The sequence below is a fragment of the Rattus norvegicus genome, chromosome 2 (genome assembly GCF_036323735.1).
Source record: "Rattus norvegicus strain BN/NHsdMcwi chromosome 2, GRCr8, whole genome shotgun sequence".
Lineage (NCBI taxonomy): Eukaryota > Metazoa > Chordata > Mammalia > Rodentia > Muridae > Rattus > Rattus norvegicus.
In genome coordinates this window covers 206,910,124-206,934,918 of record NC_086020.1, presented here as the reverse complement: position 1 = coordinate 206,934,918, position 24,795 = coordinate 206,910,124, and the positions used below count along the sequence as shown (strand labels likewise).

Genomic DNA, 24,795 nt, shown 5'->3' with positions numbered 1-24,795 from the left:
TATAGTCTTTAGGTAGTGGCTTAGTCCCGGGAAGCTCTGGTTGCTTGGCATTGTTGTTCATAAGGGGTCTCGAGCCCCTTCAAGCTCTTCCAGTTCTTTCTCTGATTCCTTCAACGGGGGTCCTATTCTCAGTTCAGTGGTTTGCTGCTGGCATTCGCCTCTGTATTTGCTGTATTCTGGCTGTGTCTCTCAGGAGCGATCTACATCCGGCTCCTGTCGGCCTGTACTTCTTTGCTTCATCCATCTTGTCTAATTGGATGGCTGTATATGTATGGGCCAAATGTGGGGCAGGCTCTGAATGGGTGTTCCTTCTGTGTCTGTTTTAATCTTTGTCTCTCTATTCCCTGCCAAGGGTATTCTTGTTTCCCTTTTAAAGAAGGAGTGAAGCATTCACATTTTGATCATCCGTCTTGAGTTTCATTTGTTCTAGGCATCTAGGGTAATTCAAGCATTTGGGCTAATAGCCACTTATCAATGAGTGCATGCCATGTGTGTTTTTCTGTGATTGGGTTACCTCACTCAGGATGATATTTTCCAGTTCCAACCATTTGCCTACGAATTTCATAAAGCTGTTGTTTTTGATAGCTGAGTAATATTCCATTGTGTAGATGTACCACATTTTCTGTATCCATTCCTCTGTTGAAGGGCATCTGGGTTCTTTCCAGCTTCTGGCTATTATAAATAAGGCTGCGATGAACATAGTGGAGCACGTGTCTTTTTTATATGTTGGGGCATCTTTTGGGTATATGCCCAAGAGAGGTATGGCTGGATCCTCAGGCAGTTCAATGTCCAATTTTCTGAGGAACCTCCAGACTGATTTCCAGAATGGTTGTACCAGTCTGCAATCCCACCAACAATAGAGGAGTGTTCCTCTTTCTCCGCATCCTCGCCAGCATCTGCTGTCACCTGAGTTTTTGATCTTAGCCATTCCCACTGGTGTGAGGTGAAATCTCAGGGTTGTTTTGATTTGCATTTCCCTTATGACTAAAGATGTTGAACATTTCTTTAGGTGTTTCCTGGAGGAGAAAATTCTAACCACAGTGCTGTTTAGTGGGTAGCTCCGGGTTTCTCCAAAGCCGAGTCACTTCCCTGTATAATCTTGCCACGTTTGCTTTAAGGGAAGATGTGGCACAAACAGTGCTTAGGGAGATGAATGACAAAGGAACGGGTGGGGCAGACAAGGCTGTCTGAAGTAGACGGAAAGCACGAACAGTCCAGCTTCAGCACAGGATTTTCCTAGGACAAAAGACATTTGGTATTAAAGCTGTGACAGAACCCTGGCTCTCCTCAGTGGAGCCAGTTTCCCCCGAGGGTCCACAGGGAACCTGATGATGGAGCAGCCACTGAACCCTTCAGAGTGGAAATGAGAGACAAGTCTTTGCTCTCAAAGGGTTTACAGTGGGTTATGGAAATAGGCAAAAAAAAAAAAAAAAAACCAAAACAAAACAAACAAAAAAAAAAAAACCGAGAAGATGAGGTACAGTATAGGAGAGGTGATGTGCTGGGAGAGTCACCATTGAAATGCTTGCTGATCCTGCTTGGGAATTCAGGAAAGCCTCCTTGTGGGAGGAAACAGCCAAATGGTTCAGGCACAGATGGGAAGCTTGAGATGGGGGACTGGGGTGTGGGGCAAGGAGAGAAGCGGATGCCCTGCAGGAGAAAAAGGATAAACAAACTACCCAAAGGGGTGAGTGCCCTCTAGTCAGGGAACCCACAGCTAGACTAGCATGTCAAGTCAACTTTGCTACTGGCTTAACGGGACAAAAACAATGGCTACAGTTGCACAAAGAGATGATAGATGGTCTTTCTCCTCGCCTGGGTGTACAGACAGGTGAGAAACAACTAAAATGAATAAGGAGGCTTGAGGTCATCATGCCCTTGACTATGTGGGTTTAATCTTGTATCTTGTAGCTAGTAGGACCCACTCAGAGAAGCAAGTGCCAGATTTTAGAAGCCTTTTTAAATATATATATATATATATATATGCTAAGTCAAGGGTTTTGAGCTAGATTTTGTGGAGATGGAAGAGAGGTTAAATGGTTTGAATAGTGAAGTATCAGATGTTTCAGATTTCATCAGAGGGAAAGAAAACAAGAGGATGAAAAATAATGACGGCCTTATGTAGCGCAATCGGAAGCTGGACGGAAGGAGGGGATCTGAACGGAACGGTCCCATTCTTTTCATGTCTTTTAGGGCATCGAGCATTCATAATTTACCTTATCACCGTCCATTGCTGGCTATTTTAGGTAGCGCAACTTTAGTGTGACACTCTGTCCCTTTTTCCCCCCACCAAGATTAAGTTCTTCACCACAACCAACAGTGCCGACTGTGAAGACCCCCAAAGTGTGTTTGTCCCCTTCAGTGACAGCCAAAAGGATAAGCAGAGGTTCTCTGTCTTCAGGAGCAAACATAAGAAGGTAATTCTTCTACCTCTTCCAGGGCACCAGCCTGAGGTAAGAAAGGTCTTCTGCGGGCCAGGCCATCTGGCTGCAGGTGTATGAGAGGAGGGTTGCCAGGAAGAACTAGAGAAGCCCCAAGAACCCACTCTATTTCTGGGGCTTCTTGTCCTACCTCCTTGGCAGGGGTAAGGCTGTAGAGGGGCTGGTTAGACAGTGACTCTCCATTTTGCTTTATGGGATGCAGATGCAGTCAGGCATACAGAGATCCACAGTCCCTTTCCTCACCCAGAGTGTACAGTGGGACCAACTCAGCTGGTAGAGATGCTGGGTGTCAGCATAGGCTAGAATACGTCTGGGGCTAAATCTGGGCTTAACTCAGCTTGCAGACTCTCCCTATAGTTAGTTACTTATTGCTTCTGGAAGATACAGTTCTCGAATGTTCTATTTAAGTCAGTGTTAAGCCAGTCTCCTGGGTCTCTGTTAACTGCTTTTGACCAAGGAGCTTGACATGTATAAATAAGACCGTGAATGTTATTGCCACCAAGAGTGATGAAGCCCTTTAGTCATCTGTTTGGATCAGAACCATCTCCTTTGCGTTGCTGCGATTCCGTGCTTACATATAGGAGTATACATTGTTGTTTATTTTCTTTTCCCCTTCCCACCTGTGTTTTCTCTCAGCTTCTCCATAAATTCCCGGCTAGCCAGTTCCCTGGGGAACTTGAATTCTGGGACAGAAGAAACTGAGAACAAAAAGACCACATCACCCATCAAGGCTGCTTTCATAGCCAGCCCGTTCACCAGCTTCTTGAATGGCAGCACCCAGACACCTGGCAGAAACTACCCTGAGCTCAACAACAATCAGTACACCAGAAGCAGCAACAGCAGCAGCGGCGGCAGTCTTGGGGGCAACCTGAACAGCTCTCCAAGCGCCAAGCCCGAGGAGCATAACACCATCCTTAGACCTTCCTTCTCGGGGGCGCTCTCTTCCTCCTCAGTGAGATTCCTGAGCCGTTCTATACCTGTAAGTTCACAGACACCACCTCTCAGTCCTCAGAACCCTGAATGCAACTTCTGTACCTTGCCTTCCCAGCCCAGGCTGCCACCAAAGAAATTTAATAGTGCCAAGGAAACCTTATGATCGACACTTTCCCTCTGTGTTGTGCAACTGTCCATGTGCTACATTCTGCTGGCTCCTCTTCAAGTAAATGCCGAGTTTCAACTGGGTTTTCTTCCTTCCTTTTTTCCGTCCCCCATCCTTCTGCTGAAATGCAGGGGCGTGGGGGGGGTTCCTTAAAAGGGAGACAGCTTTCATTCCATCGATCACGGACCTGTAGGCTTTGGTTATTTTTCAGTTAAGTTCTTAATACGAGGTACCAGGCAAGACGGGATCCCATAGCATTTGCTTTGCTTGGAGTGGTGTGTTGAGAGTGATGGCTTCCCTACTCCTCAGATCAGGATTGGGGTAAACAAATGTGGGAAGCCCTATAAGAACAGCACTCTTCCCACAGCTGAGCACCAGGCCTTCTGCAGGGAACTGACCCCACTATTCATGAATGTGGCAAACGAAGGTGTTAATAAGAGAACATCAGAGGTCAGAGAGGTGGGTAGGTCCCTGGACTTCCAGGGTACGAGCAGGTAGAGTCTCTAGGAAGACATTTACAATTAGCCACCTCTCTTCTAGGGACAAGTGAGAACTGCAAACGATTTTTGTCAAAGAGATCTTTATCTAGTCACCAGGCTCCTATTTAATAGCCTTGTTGGAGTGAAAATCGATTGGACAAGTCTCCACTACGAATTTAATATTTGGATTGTGTCAAACTGAAATCCGTTTCTCTTGAGAGGGGAAAGGCCAAGTAGGAGAAGTTTATACAATGTATCAGGAGGTGTGATGTGGGCAGGTCTGTTACTCTCTTGCAGGAGCAAGCCTGGCTCCCTCTGGGGGAGGGAGCTGTGTCTACATTTGCTGCCCATACTGCTCTTCACGCATTTGCTCAGCCAATCATTAGGACAAGACAGCGCTCTACAGGGGCAGTGAGCTGTGGAAGAGAAGTGCAGAGTTTGTGGCTTGTGGCCCATTAGTAAAACACAGCCCCATGATTAGTCCATGTTGGGACCCAGTTTCCTTAGCCTGTATGAGTAAGAATGTAGTGTGTGTGTATGTGTGTGTGTTTGGATGTGTATGTATTTGTGTGTGCATGTGAGGGTTTGCATATATGTGTGTGTTTATGTGTATGTGTTTGTGTTTTTATCTATGTGTTTGCAAGTGCGTTTGTGTACATGTGTGTGCATGTGTGTTTGTGTTTGTATCTGTGTGCATATGTTTGCATATGTATTTGTGTGTGTATGTGTATGTGTGTGAGTGTGTGTATGCATGATCTTGTGTTTGTGTTTTCATGTGTAGGGTCTCTGGACTCATTTGTATTACAAGCTTCTTTTCAAAAATTGATTTTTCTATAGTCCATATGCAATCCTTTCCCTAAGAGGAATTCTAGTGTATATAATTTTCTAGTGTGTATGATTTTATGTCTATGAAAAAATTCAGTTTAAATTTAAATTTTTAACCTTTATGCTTATTTCATTATGGACAGGTGTTTTGCCTATATGTATGTATCTGTGCACCATGTGCATGTATGTAGTGCCTGTAGAGGCCAGAAGAGGACATCTCTAGATTTTGTTATAGACCAGGGTTCCAGTTAACCTCCGGCCCATTCTTTGACCTGATTCTGATCAGATTCTAATCCCTTTAGACACACTGAGGAGATCTGTATTGTAAGTGCGGAAATCTACAAGACTGTGTGGGATTCATGGGTAGGAGCTAGATGGGAAAAGGCAGTGTATTTAAACTTTCACAACTGTGCTGATGCAGCCAGCACATTACAGAGTGAACTGAGTTCATCCAATATGTTCATAAATTGTTTTGTGGATCAGCCTCTTTTTTTAGAACTGACTATGGATCTTTTTATTTCCAGGAAAAGTGTTATATAAATAATGATACAAACAGCTCGTGGATTACACTGCCAAACGCTGCTGCCATGCTCCTTGAAAGTTCGATGCTAGAAGCATCAGGAAATTGTCAATTTCTTCCCTTCTGGGATCTCTGTTTAGGAGGGATAAGTGAGACCCCCATTCTTCTCTTCTAATTAGAGCTCCCCTCTGCTGGGTATGGGATTCTTTGCACAGTAGAAATCACTCCTGCACCCCATGATGTTTACACAGTGAACTTTGGCCTCATTCTGGGCTCTGTTGCTTTTTCTCACCCTTTCCCTTTCCTCCTCCTCCACGGCTTTCTTTGGCCAGAGTAGGGTATTTTTCCAGTAATTAATTATAAAATGTGGGAGTAGAGTTGCCAACCCCCTCCACCTCTTTTGCAGAGAAAGGCATTTATGATTAGAATAGGCAGTATGGCTACCCTTTCTTCTCTTTCACCCTGAGAGAAAAGCAGATCTCCTGTGCAGACCTCTGTTCTTTATCTTTGTCTCTGAAGCCTTCTGTGACCTGCCATGACATGGAGGCTTAAGTTCTTGCCCTGCGGAGCAGCTGACAGGAAGTTTAAATGAAGATGGAGGTCCCCACTTCCTGTGGAGATAAGTACAGGTTTGGGAACAGGACAGTGCAGGACCCCAGAACAAGTGGGACAAACTCATTCAACAGAAACATTTTAGGGGAAGTAAAACATTCGCCTATGTAAACACAAGGACCTGGGATCAGACCCTTAGAACCACCATAAAAGCTGAATGCTTTAGTGCACATCTGTAATCTCAGTGCTTCTGGGGTGAGATGGGAGGCAGAGACAGGAGACTTTCCAAAAGCTAACAGGCCTATATACCCCAGTGACATACGACAGAAAGAGTACATCCCCCCAAATGGTGGAAGGTGAGGACAACACCCAAGGTTGTCCTCTGACCACACACACACGCACACACACACACACACACACACACACACACACACCCCATCACAGGTAACACCTCCCCTCCCATCACACACACACAACCTACTTTGAACTTCTTAGGTAAGAAAATGAAGTCTGAGCAGTAATATCCTCCCTGTACCCTTAAGAAAGACCCAGAAGCTCTCAGAGGATTGTGTGGGGGATGGGTGTTTAGAGGGAGCCTAATATTTTAAAAGCTACAATTAGCAGCTCATTTGAAAGCTGCAATTGCTCTCTCACTTTTTGCTGCAGCTCAGCCCCCAGAAAAATGTAAAAATGATTTCCTCGTTCTGTCATTAGCTGCCTTAACACAGAAAACAGGAATAAATGTTAAGGAATCCTTGCGGCTGTGGCAGAGTGCTAAGCCATAGTCAGATTTTATTTTCATTATCTTGGCCTATTGGGTTAGCCTTGTCTCCACTGTCCAGAGCAAAAGCATGGGATTGCACTTTGGGTGACCCCCCTCAGCCCTTTTGTAGAAACCGGTTTGCTTCCTGACTGAGAAGTTCTCAAGTGCTTAAGGAACGGGGGACATGTGATGAGGGCGTGGGTGGGGTGGAAGTGTTTTATTAAGTTGAAATTGCTTGTGGTAACTGTCTTGAATATTTGCTATGTTATATTTTTAATGACATTTTCAGTGAACTGCGAGTCATCACCCTGTCCTTACCTGACCCCAAGTCTTTGTTGGGGACTGATGTTTTTCCCTGTAAGCTGTTCTGTATCCCACTTTGGTCTTTATTGTAGCACTTCTTAGTACCATGGATTTCACTGTCCTGTGGTAGGCTCTAAGCACTGTGGGAGCAGAGATGGTACCCTCATTGCCATGGTTACACGCCTGGATCCTGTTATACAGTAGGCACTCCGCAGGTGTATGTTGGCTGGATAAAAAGATGGATGGATGTTTAAATGGAAAGGTATGGTAAGAATGATTACTTTTCTTTTGTATATAAAAGTCTCAAGGGGCAAAGAGATTAACGTTTTTTGTCCAAGATTTTCCTACAAACAGATAAGAGAATCATAGTTGGAATCTAGGGCATTGTGAATCCAAAAGACATAGTATTTTGATGGCTTTATGTTGCATATGTACTGTTACAGCAGATACATGTATATATATATATATACATATGTATATATATACATTTATATATATATATATATATATGATAGATATTTAAACAATCCCCCCCCCACTTCTTTTCCCTAATGGGGCAAGGAAGCTGTGAGGTAAGGTTAATGTCTTGGTCGTTTGGGTTTTGTGGGATGAATAGGAGCCTGCAAGCAATCCTCGTGAAGGTCAGACTCTGGAGAATGGCTGTTTTATACAGCAGCAAAAGTAAGAACAGAGTTGCTTTAGTGCTGTGGTTGAGTTCCCAGGTTCTAAAAACAAGTTGACCTGACTTGGAATTCTGCTTCTGACACTTCCTTTTATGGAGGTATTTGTCAACTTTTTAACTTCTTTGAGCCTCGGGGAACCAATGTAATTATAACGCTCAGAAGGAAATCGAATTTTCTTGTTTGTGTGAGGCTTACACAATATTACTGGAATTTTTAAGATACAGAAACATGTCTGTGGCTTTGAGAATGACTGGTGATTTACAGAGTGTTGAAGTTGATGTCATGATGTCCATTGTAAATGGTTATGGTGTTTGGTTGACAAAAAACGACATGAAGGATTGTGCAACTGCTTACCAACAGTGCTTGGTGGCTGCCAGCTACTGTTGCTGTTAATAGCTGTGAGTATTCCCAGGACAGCTGAAGGACTGCATAGCAAAGAGCAGACTGGGAGGTGACACTGAAGCCAAAGGGAAGAGAAGTAGAGAAGGAGCTGTGAGGGACTTTAAAGCAAGAGCGACCGACCAGCCGGGATGATTTGGTTGGAAAACTAATTTTTTAATATTATAGTAATTCTTCTATTTTTATTATTAATTATTGTATTTGTTTACATTTCAGATGTAGTTCCCCTTTTGAGAATAAAACATTTACTTCTCTTTTGTGAAATAATCATAGCTATGTATCCCTGGCTGGCCTGGAACTCATTTGTCCCCTCCTGAGTGCTTGGATCATGGTGCCCGTGCCACCATGCTCAGATAAATGATTAACTTTTTAGTGTATAAAATAATGGGTGTTGTTGTGACATTTTATATGTCTGCTGTTGTGCTTTGTTCATATTCATACCCTGAACAAGCTCCTTTGTACCCCGTCCTCCTTGCTCCCTCCTCCTTCTCCCTTCTTCTTCCTCCCTCCTCCTTCTCCCCCTTCCCTCCTCCCTCCTCCTTCTTCCCTCCTCCCTCCTCCTTCTCCCCTCTCCCTCCTCCCTCTTCCCTCCTCTTTCCTCCCACCCACTGCTTCTTCTCCTTTCAAGTAGTCCCTCTGCTCTCATGAAGTGCATGCGTGCATCCGTGTGTGTGTGTGTGTGTATGTGTGTGTGTGTGTGTGTGTGTGTGTGTGTAGAAAACGTGATTTGTCCTTTTCCTGCTTTACCTTCTCCTGTCCCTTCCTCCTCCTTCCCAGAAATTCTCTCCCTCCCTCTAAACAGTTTCCTCTTCTAAGTCCGTATCACACACGTACATATTGAAATCTAGATTCTGCATATGAGACAAAACGTGACCTTCATCTTCAGTAACCTAGCCTAATTTGCTTACATGATCTCCAGTGCTGTCCATTTTCCTGAAAACGACATGTCCTCATTCTTTATGTCTAAATAAAGCTACATTGTGTATATATACTACATTTTCTTGATCTACTCACTGGACGGTGGGTACCATGCCTGGTTCTGTATCTTACCTGCTGTGAGTGATGTTGCAGTGAACACGGCGTGCAAGCATTTCTGTGCGGAACCGATGTAGTGTCCTAGGAGTGGCGTAGCTGTGCCATGTGGCAGTTCTACCAGTATCCATGGTGACTGCACTAATTTCCATTCCCACTGTCCTAGTTTGATTTCTGCTGTTGTGATGAACGCCAGGGCCAGAAGCAACCTGGGCAGGGGAGGTTTGTTTCAGGTCACACTTTCATCTCCTATCACTGAGGGATTTCAGTGTAGGATCTCAAATAGGGAGGGAACCTGGAGGCAGAAGCTGATGCAGAGGCCATGGAGGGGTGCTGCTTACTAGCTTGCTTCTCATGGCTTGCTCAGCCTGCTTTCTTGTAGAACCCAGGGACACCAACCCAGGAATACCACCATTCAGTGATCTGAGTCCTCATATTGATCATCAATAAGAAAATGCACCACAGGCTGGTCCACAGGGCGAATTGGTGGAGGCAACTTCTCAATTGAGGTCCCGTCTTCCTAATAACTTAAGTTGGTGTGAAATTGACATCTAATGAGCCAGCACACCCACCATCAACATGGCCTCACCAACTTGTATTGTTTTTTGTTTTCCTCATGATAACCATTCTGACTGAGGTGAGACGCAATCTCTGTCCTGTTTGATGGACGTTCGCGAGAGGGCTAAGGATGTGACATGCCGTATGTGTTTGGTAATTTGTATTTCTTTTGAGAAATGGTCCATGCTGTTCATTTTTCTGATGTATAACTGATAGATTTTTCTCCCTTTCTGTAGGTTCTATTGTTTCTTTTTCCAGTGCAGAAGCTTTTAAATTTCATACAATTCCATTCGTTAGTTTGGTTTTTCCTGAGCTAGTGAAGCCCCCACCCCCCCGAAAGTTCTTAACTGTGCCATAGAAAGGTATGATTTGGCAGAGATATTTCTGGCATCTGTGTGGAAGAGAGCTTTTGTGGAATATGTAGAAGCGGGGAGACCCATCAGAGAGAGCCCTTTCTGCTGTGCTTGGCGCCTGCCTCAGTAGGAGTCCTTGAGTAATATTATATAGATTAAATAGATTCTGACTTTAAACACACATTTTAGCATTGATAATTCTAAATAATCCTATATAGTCAACAGTGTTAGCAGTTTTATTAATTCAAAAACAATATGCATGTGTTTAAATTACAAGTCATTATTACTGTGTGCGCACGCACACATGTGCCATAGATGTGCATGGTCAGAGGACAAGTCTATAAGCTTGGGTTTTTCTTTCCTCCTTTTGTCTGGGCTCTTGGATTGGGATTCAGGCCGTCACACTTGTGTGGAAACTGCTTTACCTATTGTGCCAACTCTCCTACCCCTTTATTTAGTTTTATAAATGAAAACTTAATCAGCTCAAGAAAAGTTATGGTCCTTAAACAGGCCCCCCCCCCCCGCCTTTGTCATTTGCAATATTTGAGCATGAGATGCTGTAAAATAAAACGCTTTGTTAACTTAAAGAATGTGCATATTCAGTTCCAAGATTTCAAGAGAACGTTCCTTCAGTGTGGGAGTTCCATTATTCCCGCTTTGTGGGGACAGCCTTTTTGAAGAGGCAGCCGTGGCTGTTGGCTCCTAGGTGTGTTCGATCACCATTCCTGTAGTAGGAGCTTCTAGAAGGGGCACTGGGTGTCACCCAGTGAAACCATTTTGGTGGTTTTCCTGGAGTTGTAGCCTGCATTAGGCTTTTCTTTTGTTTGCTCAAACCCTACTCTTCACACGTCTCAGGGGCACCGTCCTGCAGGCAGTAAGGTCCACCAGTGATGGCACTCAGTGTTCTAGAATGTTTCCAGTATTCTTGGTTCTGGGATTTTCTCATTTCCTTTGTTGGGCTGATGTCTTTTATAGTCTCAAATCAGACTCTTTTAATTCGTGTTTTAGAAGTGGCCGATGTTCCCACGAGGAGCCAGTTACTCCCCGCTGCATTTCTGCATCATCACTTACCTGGCGTTGTCCCTAGACACTGTGTGGCCTTTCGAGTGGCCTCTGCAGTCTGTTCTCACCCCCTCTTGGCTTCAGGGAGATATTTCTCGAAGCCCTTTGCTCTCTCCACCCATTTCTCCTCTTTAAAGATGTCTGTTATCCTTCCACTGTTTTGTGAAGTTGTTCCCAATAAACTAATTTTGCTCACAGCTTCCCTTTTTCTGTCTTATGCACCTATCCATGGTGAGTATTTAGTACTTTGTTCTTATTGACATAAAGTGTTGCTATTCTGTACATGAACATCAATGTTTATGTATTGTCCATACATGACAAATTATATGGATATTTCATGAGCTTCTTGAAATTCAGGGTTGGTTTTTAACATGTTGCTCAGGCAGACACAATAATGAAAACCTGAAAGACCTGCTTGGTTTCAAGTCAGAAGTCAAATCGAAAGGACTTTTCCACTTTTTCTTAGCCACCACTGCTGTCTCCTCCTCCTCCCTCTTTTATCCCCTCTCCTCCTCTTCCTCCTCCCTCTCCTCCCACCTCCTCTTCCCTCCTCCTTTTCTTCTGCCCCCTCAACCCCCCACTCCCCCAACACACACACAGGGTCTTACTTATGCTGCCCAGCCTAACCTCAAACTGTGGATTTTCTGCTTTAGTCTCCCAAATGTTGGGATGGCCGCCCGGGCCACCATACCTAGCTGGCCTTGACATTCTTATACCTTGCTCAGTTTGACTATGATCCCTAGGCTAGCACTCATTCTTCTACTAAGATGGGTTGGGCCGCCCTTTGTTACAAAGACTCTGGATAAACAATTTGAACAGCCGGTGTATCACGAGGTCCTTCTGTGTTCTACCATCAGGCAGAATATCAGTGTACTCTAGAAATAGTCAATGCTTAACGTAAGGTTTGGAATGATAGGAAATTATTGATTCTATCCTTGTACAAAACCAGCGTGGTGAGAAACCACTGAGTAATTGGTGTGTTAAAGCCCATTTCGTTGTTATTTCGGAGCACTGTTAGTGATGACAGGAATGAGCAGTTTAGTAGCCATGTGCTCCCAGGAAAGCCCTCCTACCTTTCAGTACTGTGTAATGGATTTTCCTGATTTCAGCTTGATGCCCACTCTCTGTTTTGAAAATACTGACCCCTTCCTCACTTTAAATATGACATCTAGTCATTGAGTCGTTGCGAACAGTCTACTGACCTAAGAAATGACAGACTAAAGGTGAACTGTATTAAATATTTTGAATTTATGGATGCTTAATCGAATGTTAGTGCACTGAATAGTGAAGATGGTTCTGCATTTCTAAACTTTTGTTGTTTCTGACTTGCTGTGATTATTTTTTTTCCACCATTCCTCTTTCCTCTGACCTTGGTTTGGATTTGTGTATATTCTCTCAGCCAAGAGACACTAGTAAGAGTAAGAACAGGAACTCAGTCAGAGCATTAAATCAGGTCCTGGGCATTCCACCCTGAGCCCCTGCTGCTCCTGTGTTCCCCACCCGGGGGATCTGGGATTGGGGAAGTATCCCGTGGTTACAAGGTCAGCGAGATGCAGAGGAAGCCTTTAGATTTGCATACAACTACTTCTGCCGGGTTTGCAGAGGTACCTGGCTGTAATTTAAGTCTCTAATGTTAAACACTGGTTTACATTAACTTTGCATAAAGCCTGACAGCTATTTTTGTCTCTCCATTTGAAAGCACCTTTCAAATACAAGTGGCAAAATTGCTACCAAAAAAAAAAAAAAAAAAAAAAAGTATGGCATGGGGTGGTTTATATTATCTTAATTGCCTTTATTATTAAACTTAAATTTACTTACTCATTTCTTCATCTTCTTTCTTTCTCTCTTTTTCCCCCTTCTGCCTCGGAGGAATGTTCTAGAGCCTGACTCATGCTGGATGAGTGCTTTGTCACTGACTAGTTATATCTCCAGCCCCTTCCCCTTTATGTTTTGACAGCAGGTCTCACTAGGAGGCTGGCTGAGCTTGCTCCGTAGCCCAGCCACCCCTTCCTTGAACTTGGGGCTCTCTAAAGTGGCTGGGATTATAGGACTGAGCCACCAGACCTGGCTGCAGCCATTTTCTTACATAATAAGAACAATTCAACGAGGTCAGTAGCAACGAGTATGACTTTAATGCTTTATTTTTATTCTATTTGTTTTTTAGGAGCAAGGAATAAAAGAAAGTATCTTTTATATATGTATAATATATAAAATATAATATATGTATATTATATGTATATAATATATATATAATATATATGTATGTATACATATATATATATGTATAACTTAACAATTTAAAATTGCTGTACCTCATGTATAAATCTGTACTACAGGGCTCAGGGTTGTTCTGAAGCAAAGTCAGACAGAGATACATGTTGTTTTCTGCAAGACCCATAGTTCCATAGAGGCATCTCCTGGCTCAATTCATCTTCAGCCTTCATTCCTGGTCTTTCTGTCATTATGTTACCTCCGCCACACTCCACTTAAAACACCTACTTCCCAATTTAGGACTGTTTCAAAGGCTTGTACCGTGAGATGATTTTTCTTTTGCTTTAAAGTTCATTGGTTTCTGTAACACATCTAAGGCTTAGATGACTCCTGACGGTCATTGCTATTTGGGTTCCTTGTGTTCTGATGGCTTTTGTGGTTATGGAGAATTCTCAGCTATTAATTTTTTAGATGCATCTTTTCTCTTTTCCTCTTACCTTCCCCCTGAACTTTGGAGAGAACCAGGTATTACCTCCCATCCAGTGTGAAAGTACCCGCCGAAGGTCCCTAGCACAGAAGGGAAGTGAACTCAGGGTATTTATGCTGACCCCGTCAATGTATCCTCAGTATTTCTGATCTTTTGTTTTATATTTTAGTTCTGAGCTCTAACTAATGCGGTGATCGAGCTCCTCTGTTTTCCAGGTATTAACTGTCTTTACGGCATGTGCTTTCTAGCATCTACCTGTTTATGGCGTCTGATGCAATGATTTCAATGACCTCATCTTTCTCCTCTAGCATCTCTGATCTCTGTGTTACTACAGCCATCTGTTTGAGTCTGGGCCTGCCTGTTTGGGTGTTGTAGTTTTTCCTTCTCACTATGACCTGTTCCTTGAGGGTCTCCATGCTCAGCCTCTCTCTCTGGCTTTGCATTTCCTCTTCGGAGGCCTTTGTCTTGGATGTGGCCTTGTCTGTTCTCTCTGTCACTTTCCTTGTAAGCTCTAGCATTCTAGTTGGCAGGTTCACTCTGAATGTGAGGGTGTGTGTGTGAGTGTGTGTGAGTGTGTGTGTGTGAGGGTGTGTGTGAGGGTGTGTGTGTGAGTGAGTGTGTGTGAGTGAGTGTGTGTGAGTGAGTGTGTGTGTGTGAGTGTGTGTGTGAGGGTGTGTGTGTGTGAGCGTGTGTGAGCGTGTGTGAGCGTGTGTGTGTGTGAGTGTGTGTGTGTGAGTGTGTGTGTACACACGCCCATCTGTGTGTTGCCCAGGGGCTGATGTTTGATGTCTGTAGAGTTGTTAGTAGGGGGACTGATTTACTCAGAGCATTAGAACCAATTCCCAACAGGTGTCGTCCTCATTCTCCACCTTCTCTTTTGAGGCAGGGCCTCTCACTGAGAGCCTCTCTGCCTTGACTGACTTACCTGTAAGCTCTCTCGGGCTCTTCTCTTCTCTGCCTCCCCAGTGCTTGGGTTACACTGTACCGGGCTTAAGTACGGGTGCTGAATATCTGCGTTCAGATCCTGATGTTAGACAGGCGCATTGCTCACTGAGCCATCTCCCCAGCCCCAGATGGGAGGTTTATATTTGTTTATATTTGCTTCTCCCTCATGATTCTTCTCTTTCCTGAAGTTTCGTTTTATTTAATTTATGTAAGAATTATGCCTATTTGTGGCTCCAATGTGATGTTTTGATATGCAGTGGTGAGATCAGGAGCGACTAACATATCCATCGCCTTGGCTAACTTATCCGTTCTGTGGGTTCTGCTGATTCTTTGGGGTCTTTCAATTTAGGGACAGGTCTGAATGACTCCAGGCTCCTGTCTTGATGAGCTGGTCCCAGGCTTGCTTCTCAGGCATGGATGTGTGCATGAATGAGCCCTGGTCTGAGGACAGTGGCCATGGCTTCTGCCGCCCCCTTTCACAGCTGGGAGAGCCTGAGCCAGCCGTGGCATTAAGCCTGGGGTCCTTGTGTCCTTTTTGCCTGTGTGTCCTTGAGAACAGAGCAGCTGGTCACCTCTGCTTGCCTCCAACTCTGCAGTCAGTGACCTACCACTGAGGCTTCATTTGTTTCCAGGTCACAAGGATGCTTGATCTTGCTTGGAGCCCTGCCATGGTTTCTCCTCCTTCCGTATATTTTACAAATATTTAATATTTGTCCGCAGGGAGGAGGGTCATTTAGAGCATAGCTTGCTGGTCCACCTTGATGTTATGTCTGCGGCTCCCCATTTTAGGGCCTTTTGGAATTTATCCAATCAGCTTTTAAAGCTCATTGCCCTGTGCGTGTGAGCATCAATCTTCCGATCCCGTCAGGCAGTTCCTCGTGTCCTGGAACACCTCCTGCTCCTCCCATGTGCCATTCCTTACCTGCTGTGTTCCCAGCCTACTCAACCCTCCTCCTTTCCTCTGCCTCTCAAACTCTCCTGTGCAGCTTTTCTTGGCCACACTCGACTCTAGCACACTCGGCCTTTTCAGAAGTTACCCTGCTTTGCGTGTTTGGCCTACATCACTCCTCTCCTGTATAGACTCTCCTATTTGGTGGATGTCAGCCCCCTGGATTCCCTACAGAATTGCTTGGTAAACCTGAGGTGAGGCAGATATATCAAGCAGAAGACATGACATCTAACTTTTGGATGTCTCGTGATATCTCGCTTTTGGACGGGTTTACCTAGCAATTGCAGGTTTATTTATGTATTTTTATAGTTTTAAATATTGATAAGGTGATTTCTTTCTTTTAAAATTTTGAAACTCTGTCTCTAGTAAGGACATTCCGCGGACTCTCTTTCTGTGCATGAGACATATTTGTATTGTAGCCCCTGTCATATACGGAAGGCATTTCAGTGGGAAATGCATCTATATATGCATACACAGATAACACATTACTTAGGAGGCCTTTGGGTCTGCCAGAGCTGCCCCCAGACCCCATGGCGGTCCTTGTGAACTATTGGATAGCCCCTCTGTACTTTCTCCCCATCACTGGCACCTCTTGCCTTTCATTTCTCATATACTGTCGTCTGTATTAGTTTCTGAGAGAGTTGACCCAGTCACATTCATTTGCCATTGTTCAAGGGTTCTGCTCTGTCTACAGGGCCGACTCCTGATCTCTTTCTTGGCTTGCCATTCAAGGCCCGACCCCATCATCCCTGTGCCCTGCTGTTTGCCTCCCATTCAGCCTCTGCCTTGGCATCTTGGCATTCAGTACCTCTGCCCTGCTTGAACCCGAGGCCGAGCACATGACATTTGCTCTGTGGTTTCTCTTTTTCTCCGATTGGATTTATATTTCCAGACCTGCTGAAACAGGCTCTTTGGATGACAGGTCTGCGACCGGCCGGTCCAGGTAGAAAGCCTTTTGCTCCTTGACTCACGCAACAGTTCACACACCTGCCACTCAAGCTGTCAGGTATCCAAGAGTCTTCTTTCTGCTGCGGGCTTTTACGCTGCTCAGAGCATCTTTGTTCCCAAAGCTCCACAGAACAAGAAGCGCCTACTAGGTAGTGTTGAGTTAGAAGCTGGATACTAGATCTCTGCTCATGTTAAGCAAATGAGCCCGAGAGCCCATAGACCCCTTTAGCCTTGCTGGTGTGTGAGGAATCAAAAGAAAACCGAGTTTTCAGTTTTAACCTTAGTATACAGTCATCTGGAAGTTGTCTATTATTTTTAAGGGAATATGACTTTAACTATAATAGAAAATAAATTTAAAACAAGCTGACATCAATATAATTTTGGTGTTCGGATGAACTGAAAACACTCAGGTAATGGTTGACTGAGTCAAGGAGGGTGTCAACAATCTGTCATCTAACAATTGAACTCTTTGTGATTGCTGAAAAGCCTATATTAAATTCCCCCAGAAAAAAAAGTCTATTAAAAGCCATGTAGGAAGGTAAAAGAATATTTTACATCATGTTTTAATTAACCAGAATAGTCTTGCTCCTTCTTGGGGCACTTGGAATGCATGGAGGGTACAAGGAGACCGTGCCTACCCCTCTCAGAGACGATTTTATCACAAAGCTTTGGGCTTTTTGTCTTGACCATAAAGCCATCTCTAGTGGACTTTTGTCTACCGTCCCTGAAAAGTTTGCATTCTGTCACAAGAAGTGAATTCTTTAAAGCATTGAGAAGCTTTAAAGACTTTGTGGGAATATGTATCAGTGTGCACATTTTGTGTGTTAATTCCTAGGCAGTGCAGAAAGCCTCAAGCTATAATAGAGACATGAAAGGCATATAAGGGAGGAACATAAAGAGGGTTGTAGATTAAAATTCTCTGTGTTCACTTGTTCATCAATGCTTTGGAAGCAAGGGTATAAATAAAACCTCATATTATCAAATACATAGTTTTCTTAATTACCTAAAGTGTTAAACTATTTTTTCTTCAGTGTATTTTGCCTCTATAGTTAGAATTCACACTGGGGATAACAAGCAGACCATGTGTTTCTTGCTTAAGAGACCTGAGGAAATAAAGAAACATAATAGATACCCAGTGTACTAAACGGCCTGTAGTTGCAGAAAGGGCTCTGGCTTCCCAGGGTGCTAAGCCATAAGCTTTTATACGAATTAGTTGAACAGAAGATACATCGTTACTGTTCTGCTGTCAGGATGTTAATCTGTCATCCTTTCTTATTTGTTGTTTTTGACAAGCAGCTTATGGTTGTATTTACTAACGTCTGTACTGTATGTATGTCTATAATTATGAGACATTTCCCTGCCACGATTAAGTGGCTGGGCTGTTTAAGAAAGAAACGCCCCCAGAAGAGCTAAAGTTTTAAAGTTACAATGTACATCTGCCAAAACAGATTAGCAGTGAGTTTCCGAGCAGAACAAGCAGTCCTGAGCTTACCTAACACTTTGTTTTATGTCAAACCTTCTTGCTTTCAGGGGATGTAGCTTCCTGACGGAAGTTTGTATTTTGACACAAAACCTTGTCAGGCAATAAATTTCACCCTTGCTTCCCCGATCGAGCATTTCTGTATTCTTTCATGTTAGCCATACTGTGATAATGCTGTATATTCCTAAGAGACTTGATCTAGTCTGAGTCCTGTGAAATTTACAGATCAAAGGAGCTAGAGACTAAATATCTTGGTTAGGTGACCACTTGTGAATATGAAATAACGTTTACATCTCAGGTCTCATGACCATCCCCACTGTCTCTGCCATTATCTTGATTAATTTATCTTAGAGACATTGGCATTAACACGTGGAGACCAAAACAAAACCAAAGAACAAAAACCGAACAACAACAACACTGTCCAGACAGAATTAAAACATTATTTAACAAGAATACTCAACGTGTAGATTTTTGTTGTTGTTGTTTCTGAGACAGGGTCTCTGTGTGCAGTCCTGGATGTTCCGGAACTTACTGTGTAGTCCAGGATGACCTCTAATTCAAAGAGATTCTCCTACCTCTGCCTCCACAGTGCTGATATCAAAGGCATGCGCCACAACGTCCGGCCATGTAGTTACAATAAACTTTTTTTTTTTTAAATTTTGGTCCTGATAAAAAATAATTTAAAAATGTACTATCTCCTTTAATGTGACCCATATAATGTTTTGTAATTTATATATTTTGTTCTCATCAGGGTGAGAGAGCCTGTTAAATGGAAATTCACGTAGTGATACAGGACAAATCCTTGTGGTTCCGACGAGGAACTACTGTGCAGATGGCCCATGTTTGTGCCTTGGAGCTGGGCTCCCAGGCTTCAGACGCCTTCATTTCCTAGTTGAGTAATCTGGGCCAAGTAACTGCTATGTGCCCCAGTTTCCTCATCTGTAAAGTGGTGGCATGCAGGACTTAATGAGTAAATACATACAAGGTGTCTAAACTGTGCCTGACGTATAGAAAAGTACTCAGTTGATATCTCAGACCTGATAAACTGAAAGTATTTTATCTAATTTATTAAGAACCCCTAAGTTTTCTTTTCAGGTGGCTTAATAAAGTTAATGGTAATAATAATATTGTTTTTCAAGTACAATGTATATTCTTATTGTAAAAAGCAAAAATTTAGTAACTGATTACTATCTTTGCTACAACATTAGTACAGGTTGAATACCCCTCATCTGAAATGAATTTGAATTTTATTTACATGTATATGATGAAGTCTATTGGGGCTGGGGTCTGTATATTACAAGACAGTTTCCTATACAGTCTGCACACAGCCTGAATGTTACATTATGTATTTTTGTTGTTGTTTACTTGTTTGTCTGTTTTTGTGCCTGCATGTTGACTGAACCCATCATATAAAGTCGCTGTGGGACTTTCAGCTTATAAATGGTCAGTCGTAGGTTGTGAAGGCTTCCGCTGTTTGGTCTGTACTTCTGTGACATATACAGAGGGAAACATTCTGTACAGTTGGTTGTCCTGTTGATGTCTGTGCAAGGAGCCTGAAGCCATGTTGTGTTTGGTGTGCTTTTGGTTGAACACACAGCTAAGGACACTTAGACACCCATCATTTGTGCTGAGAACCCACGCACGTGCACTGATGCTTTGCTTCAAAGTCTCCATGGCTGAGTCCAGGTGGCCCACAGCGCCCCTGGACCTAACCTCATGGTGCAGGCACACAATGCTTTGGCATCTATTGTTTCTGTCACCACATACTGTTCCTCCCCTGAGGAAGCCAGTGTTGGTTGTGATGTCCTGAAGGCAGCAGATGTCATAGACTCTGGTGTTTCTCTTTCCCTTTAGTCTTTTTCATTAAAAAGTTTTATTTTTAGATTGAGAATAAAAAGGATGTTAATATTTTACAAAATACTGAAGTTGCAATGATTGGATAGACTCATTTTTACAGATCTTTTATTTTATTTTTTAACTTTCCTTGTACTCTCTAAAGAAGCCACGGGGTATGATTTGTTCCAAGACTCTCAGTATTGCATCTTCCTCCTGCACTGCCTAATCCATCTGTAATTGTTTGCTAAACAAATGCACTGGCAGGACAAAGGGTCCTGCTCTGGCCAGATTTGGTTGCAGAGATCTGCAGAGCGATTTCAGCAATGCGAGAGAGCAAGCTGGGTCCGGGAAAGCAAAGCAGGAGGAATCGTCCTGAGCTACATTTGGAGCTGGACTGAATCCCGGGGTTTGTGGACTTTGCTAGGCAAAAACAAAAGCCCTGGTGGGGAGACCAATGAGTACATACATGTTCATGTGAGTAAGAGAAGCTGAAGGTATTCTAAACCTTGCCTGATTTCCAGCTGAGGGACTGCAGGGAGTTAGAAAATGAAAACTATAGCCACACGCATAGATTTACAGGATACATTGATGTCTGTGTAAGAATCCTTGAAGAGAGTTTCAGGCGACTGAGTGATGTTTGCCACATCCTGCATTGACTGGGAACTGACGAAGCCCTGAGGCTCTAAGGGCTGCTTGCAAACACAACTTTGTTGTAAACTTACAAGCTGTTTAAGGAACTCCTAATTTCTGTTAGAGCATGTGCAGCTTTTCTAATCAGAACAAAAGCATGAGTTGAATGTTCCGGAAGGCACAGCATCTGCATCCCACAGGTGTAATATCCTTGCTGACAGGGAGACACTGCACTGGCTGTGCCTCTGACTGGTTTTCCAGACTTCAGGAGAAACTGGGGGAAAGCAGTGGGGCAATAATCACTAATATTGCAGCTGTTGTCCTATGAGCCGAGGGCTGTATATCCCAGTCCACAGGACATCCCCTCTGTGAGATCACTATTTATATTGTGATGCTTAATTTTTATCATCGCCCTCCTTTCAAAGCTTTAATCTAAACCACACCCCAGTTAAGAAAGTTAACCCCTTTCCCCTTTTCTAAGTGTTCTTGACATCAAATGTCATTTAGCCCAGAGACCCACAACTCTCCCTCTTCCTGCATGCAGTCCTTTGCTAGTGAAACACGAAAACTTTACACTGTAAACATTGCTAATTAAGTAAACTGCTAGATTGGGTTAAAATACTTAATAAATGGCTAAGTTCTTTGGAAAGTGAATGTTGTGTGCATGTGTCTGTGTGTGTGTGTGTGCACCACGTGTGTGTGCGCACATGTGTGTGTGTGTATGTGTGTGTGTATTTATGTGTGTATGTGACTATAGCTATATCACCACCAAAATGGACCAGTATGAAAATTAATAAGATCCATAAATAAAATACATCCTGTTAGCAAAATACTGCAGATTGGTTTGAGTATTACTGAGAAAGAAAAGTATCTTGTAGAGAAACAAGAGGTCTTTGTTGCTCTAGGAGTTTGATGAGAGGAACTGTGCAAACGATTGCTAATGCTTAGATCTGTATTCTGATCTGTATTCTTCTGTACAACCGTTATGTGCTACCCAAAAATTAACTTTGGTGAACTTTCTGCTGTTTTTACTCCTTTCCTGGTTTGTGTCTCTGTCCGGGCATTCTGATGCACGCAGCTCTTGTTCCTCTTCTGTCAGAGTGTCCAGCTCAATGTGGGAGGATTCGTGTCCTCCCTTCATGCTTACGTGCTGTCACATTGTTATAAGACTCCTGTGCTCTCCATGCTGTTGGGTCCTCAGATCAGATTCCAAAGCTAGTTTTCCTTTGTGCTCCCTTAGTGGAAAGGATTTATAAGGTAAACTCAAGCATCCTCAAGGACTATATTTAACTGGCTCCTATCTCTGTTTGAGAAGAGGATACTTACGTGTATTAAGTAAAAAAGAAAAAAAATCCAAAGTTTGTTCCAACAGCTCTCAATAGGTAATAACTATCATTTAATGTTGTTATGTAATAGCATTACTATACTAAGGCTCAAGAATCAAATTGATTCTTTACTTTCGATTAGTACTTGATTGGGATCACACTTAAACGTTGTTAAATCATTTGAAAAATGGAATTCTCCAGTAATCACTTCACCTAACCAAATGCCTTGCTGTCTTGGTAACAGCTTTCTTTCCCCACTGTTTGCTTCCTTAGCTCCTTATGTGCGTCTTTTACATAACATACCTGAGCGGCCTTGTGTTGGAGGAGGAGGCTGTATGACGTGTTAGCAGCTTTACATGTGATGGAATTTAACCTCAGTTTATGTCTCTCCCTACACAGTCCCTTCAGTCTGAATATGTTCATTACTAAGGCCTTGCCACTCCGGTGAAGACAGTTCCAGTCTTAGACATCTGGATGTGCAATGTGGAAGAAACCAGCTGCTTGTCCGGAGGATGTCTCTACCTTTTTACCTTAAATTAGAGAGAGTGTTAACATAGTACTGTGGAGAGACTAGAGGCCAGAGCACTGGCTACGACTACTATACATGCACTGGAATGATCTTTATGGAGCTGTCCATACTTGTAAAGACAGTTTTAATGTTAAATTGGTATTTTAAAAGGTTATTTTTAATGTATTTCAGTAATGCATTTGTTACTGCATTTACATGTACAGTGTTACATTATATATGTATCATGAACTTTATAAAAGACTATTTTGATAATTTTATAAATATATAAAATTATGTAAAAGCTACACTATATTTTGATTTAGATTTTCCTGCTGTTTGCTACCAAAAAAATTTGTATTTTAAATTTGTTTAGCTTTAGTATGGTTTTGTCTACAATGAGTATAGAATTCTTCCTTATTAAATGAAAACGAGGGAGCGAATTTCTAGATGTGATTTTAATGCTCCCCTGTGAACTCAGTCGATCAGGCCATTCTCTGCTGAAGCCTGTCTGAACTAAAGTTCATCCAAATTTATCTTTACCAAGAGTGGGGGTTGTTTGATAGTTTATTTAGGAAAAAACTATGCCCCTTTGTTTTTGTTCTGCAGCCTTTCAAGTAGGAGGCTTAAAAAAAACTTGACAATTTTTCAAGATCAGAATTAATGGGCGTTTCTCCTGAAAGCATGATTTTTCCTTTCTGTGAAATGACAGAACATTCCAATGCTTTTATTTTTTTTCCTTCTTTCATGCGTGCTTTAAAAAAAGAACATGCCTTAAATCATTTATTTTGCTTATACCTTCTTGTAAATATGCAAAGGAAGGATACGAATTTTAAGACCCATGTCTACGGTTCGAAAGAACACACTCAGTAAATGTACAATAATGTTGTTAAAAGACCAAAAAGCACTTGAAAGGGGTTGATAACTCAGAACATTCTGTTCTTGGTACGCGGTGGTCTTTGCCCTGTGAGCATGCATGGTCTGATGTCAGTTTTAAAGCAATGAAGGAATAAACCGAAGAAATCGCTGCTAAGTAGATCCGTGCACTAAAGGGGACATTTGAATGGACGCACCCTCCTGACCCCCGTACAGACCGGATGTACACACACGGGTCTGTCTGGAACCGGATGTGAAACTGAAAGGACCCCGCCCACCTCCCAGGGTACCGCCCAGCCCTTTCAGGTGTGATTCTGTATTTAAGTTTCCAGAAGCCTCTCGGCTTCTTGTCTAATTTGAGATGGAGATTCTTAAATACTGATTCTCTTCCAGGCTGCTTGAGAATGGGCAAGGGCTAGTTAAATGGATTCATGCAAAGTGCTTTATTCCAACTATTGAGTTATTTATCTGTATTTATTAGGAGGGGGTAGGTTCAGACTATTGTGTATGCTTCAGGAAGACACCTTGCTTATGTTTTTACCCTTCTCAGATGACATTGGAACGGAGTTTGACTCAGGTTTGCTAACATAAGTTCCCAGAGCTGCAGTACCAAATAATTGCACTCGCCTGACGGAAAGTTGAATTGTTTTAAGAATCGAAAACATAAAGAGGAGTTAAATTGTTTATCTTTTCCAAAGTTGAAAGAGTAAAATATTTTATTATGAGTCATTATTTTAAAAAGTTGGCTCACTGTATAGGAAGAGAGTGTTATTTCTTTCAGATTATCATTGTAAAGTAATTGAGGTGGCATTTGAGATGTGGGGGGGGAAGAGAACCATATTATTATGGTTTTTAGTTGTTCTATGAACACTAAGGAGTGCAGCTACTAAAATGATGGTAAAGCTGACTACTGTAAAATTTCCATAATTATGTGTGTATATAGATGCCGTATGTATCTACATGTGTATGTCTTAAGCTTATTATACACATGTGCATACATAAGGCACACCAAGAAGGGGATGTTTGTATTATAGAGATTATATAGCGCAGAGATTCTCCACTTATAATAAAAATGGTTTGCCATGTATTTTGTTATGAATAGTTTATCTTCCAGAAGATATTTTGTTCTATTTTGAAGTGTAGAAGAATACACTGCTAATAAATAAAAGTTTTATGCGATTTACTTCTGGGCATTCATCATTTGATTTTGAGTTGTTAGTGTACTAAACTCTCTTGGAAATTTTATTTTTTACTCCGTTTGGTTGACTTCCTTTGGCTTCCTCCGGCTTAGGATTCAGTTCATCTTGTATTGATCCCCCCATTATTCACAAGACACACACTCAGAGCAACTTTGTACTTTGAATCTCACAAACATCGGAGATATTAGCTTCCTCTTCTCTCTTTTTATAGCTGATTTTCCTTTCTGTTAATAAAATACTGTTATGGCCCTGAAGCTATGGATCTTGCTATGCCGTTTGCAACTATGGATGATACTGGACAGCAGCCGGTTCCTTTTGAAGAAGAATGACCATTT

At 42.6% G+C, this 24,795-nt stretch overlaps 1 protein-coding gene and 1 long non-coding RNA gene across 7 annotated transcripts in view; one reads left to right on the top strand and one right to left on the bottom strand.

Moving 5' to 3' along the window:
- The window catches only part of Cdc14a (cell division cycle 14A), a 160,063-nt gene extending 135,619 nt beyond the window's left edge, over window positions 1-24,444 (top strand). For 3 of the 6 annotated variants that reach the window (XM_063281936.1, XM_017590932.3, XM_017590933.3), the window contains exons 15-16: window positions 2,295-2,417; window positions 3,078-3,623. In XM_063281936.1, the coding sequence (XP_063138006.1) occupies window positions 2,295-2,417; window positions 3,078-3,537 (583 nt within the window). In that variant the 3' untranslated portion in view covers window positions 3,538-3,623. Of the gene's footprint in view, window positions 1-2,294; window positions 2,418-3,077; window positions 3,624-22,279 lie in introns of those variants that run through there. The other 3 variants (NM_001134856.1, XM_008761460.4, NM_001107718.2) reach the window with 2 other exon arrangements.
- On the bottom strand, window positions 335-7,213 carry LOC134485677 (uncharacterized). Its single transcript, XR_010063925.1, has 2 exons — window positions 6,998-7,213; window positions 335-1,236 (listed from the first exon to the last, which is right to left on the bottom strand). It is a non-coding gene; the product is annotated as an uncharacterized LOC134485677 (long non-coding RNA).
- Window positions 24,445-24,795: the final 351 nt, after the last annotated feature.